Source organism: Piliocolobus tephrosceles, chromosome 6 (assembly GCF_002776525.5).
Source record: "Piliocolobus tephrosceles isolate RC106 chromosome 6, ASM277652v3, whole genome shotgun sequence".
NCBI classification, from domain to species: Eukaryota; Metazoa; Chordata; class Mammalia; order Primates; family Cercopithecidae; genus Piliocolobus; species Piliocolobus tephrosceles.
The window spans coordinates 6,348,298-6,354,973 of record NC_045439.1 but is presented as its reverse complement, the minus strand read 5'-3'; the positions used below and the strand labels follow the sequence as shown (position 1 = coordinate 6,354,973).

The window sequence follows — 6,676 nt, the reverse complement described above, 5'->3', positions numbered from 1 at the left end:
CACTTTGGGAGGCCAAGGCAGGTGGATTGCTTGAGTTTAGGAGTTCGAGACCAGCCTGGGCAACATGGTGAAACCCTGTCTCTACTAAAAATAAAAAAATTATCAGGGCATGGTGGTATGCACCTATAGTCTCAGCTACTCAGGAGGCTGAGTTGGGAGAATCACTTGAGCCCAGAAGACAGAGGCTGCAGCAAGCAGAGATCATACCACTGCATTCCAGCATGGGTGACACAGCGAGACCCTGTGTAAAAAAAAAAAGAACTAACACAGGGTATTTCACCATAATTTAAACTCCAAATCTAATATATGAATTGATTTGGTGGGAAAAGTATCCCTTTAATAGCTCAGATTTCAAAGATTCCACAACCAAGAAGGCTATCTGTAGTTTAGACAGTTAAGAACATGTACATACCTAGTTTTTCATTTAACTTGGATCCAAACTAGGGGTAACTACTTTAGATGCATGCACAAAAATTTTCATTCTGATTTTTGTAAACATTTCATTGAAAACTGGGCATGGATGTGAATTGGAACAGGATCACACTACTGAAACTTACATAGGTTTTGCAGTCTCACAAAAGGCAGGAAAGTCAAGCTCTCGCTTTTCACCTCAATCACTACCTTTTTACCACACTGCCATGTGACCTTGAGCACGTCTCCTCTGTTAGGTGGTTTCCTTGTCTTCAAAATGAAGTCTGGACTAGATGCCCCATCTGGCTCTAACAGTCTCAATACTGTAACTGATGCAGAGTACCTATTTCTTTCCTACTCGAAGAACTGCAAAAGAACTAAACATTAGAACCAAAAAGCAATTTTATGAGGCAGCCAAATTAATTGTGATACGGAAAATTATTTAGCATGAGTTCCTGACTTGAATCAATCCCAATCTGTTAGAGGTATAGCTGAATCAGATTTAATAGCCTCCCTGTAATCAATAGAGAAGACACTGTCTGGAGTAGGCAAGGAAGGAGCGGTGTCAGCATCTCTTAATAGCCTTTATTCTTCTGCTTACTCTCAACTCTCACCCTCCTTCCTTGAACCCAAGTTTGAGTATTTAATGAAAGTTTCAGAAAATGAATGGGAAATGAGGGAGGTGAGGAGATGGCAAAGGAGTTGTCAGCTAACAGTCCACATCTTTGTCCTGCTGCTGTGCTGAGAAGCCAGTCAACAGAATATTCCTTGTAGAATATTTGTCACTGCATCTCCTCAGCCATTAGTGAGCTCTGATTTCTTGGAGATTCTAGAAAGCTTTGCACAACTGTTGTGATATATCTAATACTATTTCTTCCATAGTTGTTGATGTTCAATTTCTTTTTCTTTCTTTTTTTTTTTTTCGAGACGGAGTTTTGCTTTTGTTGCCCAGGCTGGAGTGCAGTGCAATGGCGTGATCTCGGCTCACCGCACTGGGAATTGCTTGAGCCCAGAAGATGCAGGTTGCAGTGACCAAGAAATGGTCAAGCAGGCTGTGTGTGGTGGCTCACACCTGTAATCCCAGCACTTTGGGAGGCCGAGGCAGGCAGATCATGAGCTCAGGAGATAGATACCATCCTGGCTAACACGGTGAAACCCTGTCTCTACTAAAAATAGAAAAAATTAGCCGGACGTGGTGGCGGGCGCCTATAGTCCCAGCTATTCGGGAGGCTGAGGCAGGAGAATGGCGTGAAGCTGGGAGGCGGAACTTGCAGTGAGCTGAGATCGCACCACCGCACTCCAGCCTGGGTGACAGAGCAAGACTCCGTCTGGGGGGAGAGGTGAAGGTCAAGCAGTATCACACAGAATTCCCCTCTGACGTGGTACTTTAAACTTCATCTTCTTGCATGAATCAAAAAGCAAGCGATCAGCAGGCGTGATGGCTTACTCTCGTAATCCCAGCATTTTTGGGAGGCTGAGGTGGGCAGATCATTTGAGGTCAGGAGTTCAAGACCAGTCTGGCCACCCATGGCAAGACCCCATCTCCAATAAAAATACAAAAATTAGCCAGGTGCGGTGGTGCGGGCCTATGGTCCCGGCTACTTGGGAGACTGAGGCAGGAAAATCGCTTCAACACAGGAGGCGGAGGTTGCAATAAGCCGAGATCGCACCACTGCACTCCAGTCTGGGCGACAGAGAGAGGCTCCATCTCCCCCCAAAAAAAAAAGCAAGCTTCATATACAAGGCATCACTTCATGTACAAGGCATTGAGCTGACAGACACAACCATGGCCTTTGCTCAAATAGGTGTTGAGACACAACAATTATTGCCAAAATAAAAGGACTCGAGGAGCTCAGAGGGAATCCCAATGCATTTTGTACAAACAGAACAGAATAAAAGTAGGGAGGCTAGGTGCACTCCAGCATTTTGGGAGGCCAAGGCAGGAGACCAGACTGGGCAACAGAGCCCTTAAGACCTGATATCCAAAAAAAAATTAATAATCAAAAAAATATTTTTTTAATTAGCTGGGCATGTGGTGGTGCACCTGTAGTCCTTAGTTCTTTGGGAAGCTGAAGTGGGAGGATTGTTTGAATCCAGGAATTCAAGGCTGCAGTAAGCTATGACTGTGCCACTGTACTCTAGCCTGGGAGACAAAGCTAGACCCTGCCTCAGAAAAACAAAAACAAAAAAACACAGCAGTTAAATTATCCTCACTTTTATTACTTTTTTTTTTTTTTTTGAGGCGGAGTCTCACTGTTGCCCAGGCTGGAGTGCAGTGGCGGGATCTAGGCTCACTGCAAGCTCCGCCTCCCGGTTTGACGCCATTCTCCTGCCTCAGCCTCCCCAGTAGCTGGGACTACAGGTGCCCGCCACCACGCCCGACTAATTTTTAGTATTCACCATGTTATCCAGGATGGTCTTGATATCCTGACCTCGTGATTCACCCACTTCGGCCTCCCAAAGTGCTGAGATTACAGGCTTGAGTCACCACGCCGGCCTTTTACTACTATTTTTTCTGAGACAGAGTCTCACTCTGTCACCCAGGCTGGAGGGCAGTAGAGCAATCTCGGCTCATTGCAACCTCGGCCTCCTGGTTTCAAGCAATTCTCCTGCCTCAGCCTCCTAAGTAGCTGAGACTACAGGCGTGCACCACCACGCCCAGCTTACTTTTGTATTTTTAGTAGAGAGGGTGTTTCACCATGTTGGCCAGGCTGGCCTGGAACTCCCGACCTCAGGTGATCCACCCACGTCAGCCTCCCAAAGTGTTGGGATTACAGGCGTGAGCCACCACGCCCAGCCTATCCTCACTTTTAGAATTCCATTGATTCTGAAACCGCAATTTGACCTGTCCTTTTAAAATAATTTTTACCTTTAGCAAGTGCAAGCAGGAGAGAGTCACACAACACATTATCTTTGCATGGAAGACAAGAATATCTCCCACTAGAGAAAACTTCAGGCCTAACAGGTAACCTCCGATGGGGCAAGTTTAAAAAGCTATTTTCTGGAGCAGGTACTAGGATGGCCTTCAGGAGCATCTTAGTGCTTTCTGACCTACCAGCGTTCCTCACAGCTTTGAATCCTTTTCCGCTTTCTCCACTTGAATGTGAACATCTACAGACCTACAGCTCAGAAGCCAGCATGCTTAAAGGGTAATTCCCTCATTTCTCTCGCTCTGACAATTGGTGTTTATGGGGATGTATCAACTACTTGTAATGCCATTTCCCCATCAATGACTAGAGAGTAGGGAAAGTGAAATTTAAAAGCATTAAGACATGTAAAAGTTCTCCCACAACTGGTTTTCATTCATGAAATATTTACGCAGAGTTGATAAGCTATAAAGCCAGAAATGACTTAATTCAACAGATTTGACTTTTCCAAACTGTGTGGGTGCAGTACTCCAAGGGGAATTATTCAGGTTTCAAAGCTCAGATTCAAAGAGAAAACGATCTAATTTGTCACTCCTTCCACTAATATTCTCAAAAATCAAGTCCAATGCCATTTAGCAATAAGAAGGGACTAGGATTTACAAAGTCGCCTTTTAATGAGAATGTATAGTCTACTTGTTTAACAAGTTGAGCCTAAGATTAATGTATTGCGTACGGTTCAGAATAATCATGGGCCTCAACTGCATGAACACTATTACAAAACAGTAAATGTTGAGAATATTCAAGTTGAACAAATTCACAGAGGCGTTAAATCGGCCAAACGAGTACAACAAAGACACACCTGTCCAAATCTTCAATTGTCATAGTTTCCTTAAAAATCAGAAAATCTTTGTTTTGCTTTAAGGCAAACTGTCAGGTCGACCAAAAGGACAGATAAGAGCAAAAACACTTCGCTGCAGTATACCTCATTCAGGAAGGTTTAACTTGCTGCTAATCCGTGCCACATAATAAATAAATAAATAAATAAATAAATAAATAAATAAATAAATGCTCTGTTGCAGGTATAATGGAGGACACGGCCGAAAAACTTTGCACTTTTCAACCAGACAAATGCAAAACCTGGTGGGCGTAAGAAGGAGCACATATGAAAGTGACAAATAGGGGGAAATGGTGGGCAAGAAAAACAATGGCTGGTTGGAGAGCGAAAAAGGGGAAGCTCAGGAGGAAATTTTAGAAAGCCGCCAGGACCCTGTAGTTCTAAGATCTACGGGGAAACAGGCACCCAACGGCTGCATCTCAGGTTTCCGCGGGTCACAAAAGAATAACGGACATCCTCCCAACGGTGGCCCAGGGGCTCCGCGGGCGCTTCCGCCGAGCTCGCGCCGACCCCGCACCCAGCCAGGCGCTCGCGGCGAGATGCGGGACGCTGCCCGCGTCGCCAGTCTTTGTCCGTTCGGCCCTCCACACTCACCCCGCGGCCATCGCTCGCCCGAAGACAGGCGCCAAGAGCAAACGCCGCCCGACGCGAAAAAGGAAGCACAGGCGTTTCTCGTCAAAGCAGACTTTATTGGGGCGACTGGGCCGCCCTGCACGCGCCAGCCGCTCCCCGCTCGGCCCCCGGGCCGCCCACCTGCCTCAACCCGGCGCCCGGCCGACCCCTCCCTCCCTTCTCCTCAGGCTCCCGCCCCCGTGGTGCCCGGGGCCGCGCGGACCGCTCACCGGCTCCCAAGGCGGCGGCTGCAGCGGCGACGCCCCGCTCCCGAGTGCGGCCCCGGCCCGAGGCGGCGTGTTTTGTGGCTGTAGCACAGCGAAGGGCGGGAGCCGCGCGATTCCGAGCGGCGGGAGGCGGCGGCTGCGGCGGCGGCGCGCTGACGTCACGCGCCGCGGGCCAGCCTGCGCGCGTGCGAGCCGCCCCGCCCCCGGTCCCACCGGCCCCAATCCGGGAGGAGCCCGGCGAGTAGGCGGGGCCGCGGAGGCCAGCGGATAGATCGATTGGCCGAGAGGGAGAATCGAGAGGGCGAGCGGGCGAGTGGCAGCCAGGCGGGGCGGGCTGAGGCCAGCGCGGAAGTCTCGCGAGGCCGGGCCCGAGCAGAGTGTGGCGGCGGCGGCGGCGGCGAGATCTGGGCTCGGGTTGAGGAGTTGGTATTTGTGTGGAAGGAGGCGGAGGCGCAGGAGGAAGGGGGAAGCGGAGCGCCGGCCCGGAGGGCGGGAGGAGGCGCGGCCAGGGCGGGCGGTTGCGGCGAGGCGAGGCGGGGAGCTGGGACGAGCAGCGGCCGAGCGAGCGCGGGGCGCACCGAGGCGAGGGAGGCGGGGAAGCCCCGCCGCCGCCGCGGCCGCCGCGCCCGCCCCTTCCCCCCCCCCCCCCCCCCCCCCCCCCCCCCCCCCCGCCGCCTTCCTCCCTCTGCCTTCCTTCCCCACGGCCGGCCGCCTCCTCGCCCGCCCGCCCGCAGCCGAGGAGCCGAGGCCGCCGCGGCCGTGGCGGCGGAGCTCTCAGCCATGGCCTCGGGCGACACCCTCTACATCGCCACGGACGGCTCGGAGATGCCGGCCGAGATCGTGGAGCTGCACGAGATCGAGGTGGAGACCATCCCGGTGGAGACCATCGAGACCACAGTGGTGGGCGAGGAGGAGGAGGAGGACGAAGACGACGAGGACGGCGGCGGCGGCGACCACGGCGGCGGGGGCGGCCATGGGCACGCCGGCCACCACCACCACCACCATCACCACCACCACCACCCGCCCATGATCGCGCTGCAGCCGCTGGTCACCGACGACCCGACCCAGGTGCACCACCACCAGGAGGTGATCCTGGTGCAGACGCGCGAGGAGGTGGTGGGCGGCGACGACTCGGACGGGCTGCGCGCCGAGGACGGCTTCGAGGATCAGATCCTCATCCCGGTGCCCGCGCCGGCCGGCGGCGACGACGACTACATTGAGCAGACGCTGGTCACCGTGGCGGCGGCCGGCAAGAGCGGTGGCGGCGGCTCCTCGTCGTCGGGCGGCGGCCGCGTCAAGAAGGGCGGCGGCAAGAAGAGCGGCAAGAAGAGTTACCTCAGCGGCGGGGCCGGCGCGGCGGGCGGCGGCGGCGCCGACCCGGGCAACAAGAAGTGGGAGCAGAAGCAGGTGCAGATCAAGACCCTGGAGGGCGAGTTCTCGGTCACCATGTGGTCCTCAGGTGAGCGCCGGCCGCGCGCCCCGGCCCCGGGATGTTTTTGTTTTGAAGGGAAGCCATGTTTTATGTGTGTGATGGGCGCCGCCATCTTCTTCGCCAGGGCAAGTATGGCGGCCCCAAAAGATGGCGGGCCGTGCGGCGGCGGGGGCGCGGCGGCGGCGGCGGCCGGCGGCGGCGGGCCGCGAAGATGGCGGCGGGCCGCGGGGGG

General features: G+C 53.7%; 1 protein-coding gene across 1 annotated transcript in view; it reads left to right on the top strand.

The window, feature by feature from the left end:
* Window positions 1-4,878: 4,878 nt before the first annotated feature.
* Window positions 4,879-6,676, top strand: part of YY1 (YY1 transcription factor) — a 50,416-nt gene continuing 48,618 nt past the window's right edge. Inside the window, exon 1 of the mRNA XM_023205616.2 lies at window positions 4,879-6,471. Within this exon, the coding sequence (XP_023061384.1) occupies window positions 5,793-6,471 (679 nt within the window). The 5' untranslated portion in view covers window positions 4,879-5,792. The remainder of the gene's footprint in view (window positions 6,472-6,676) is intronic.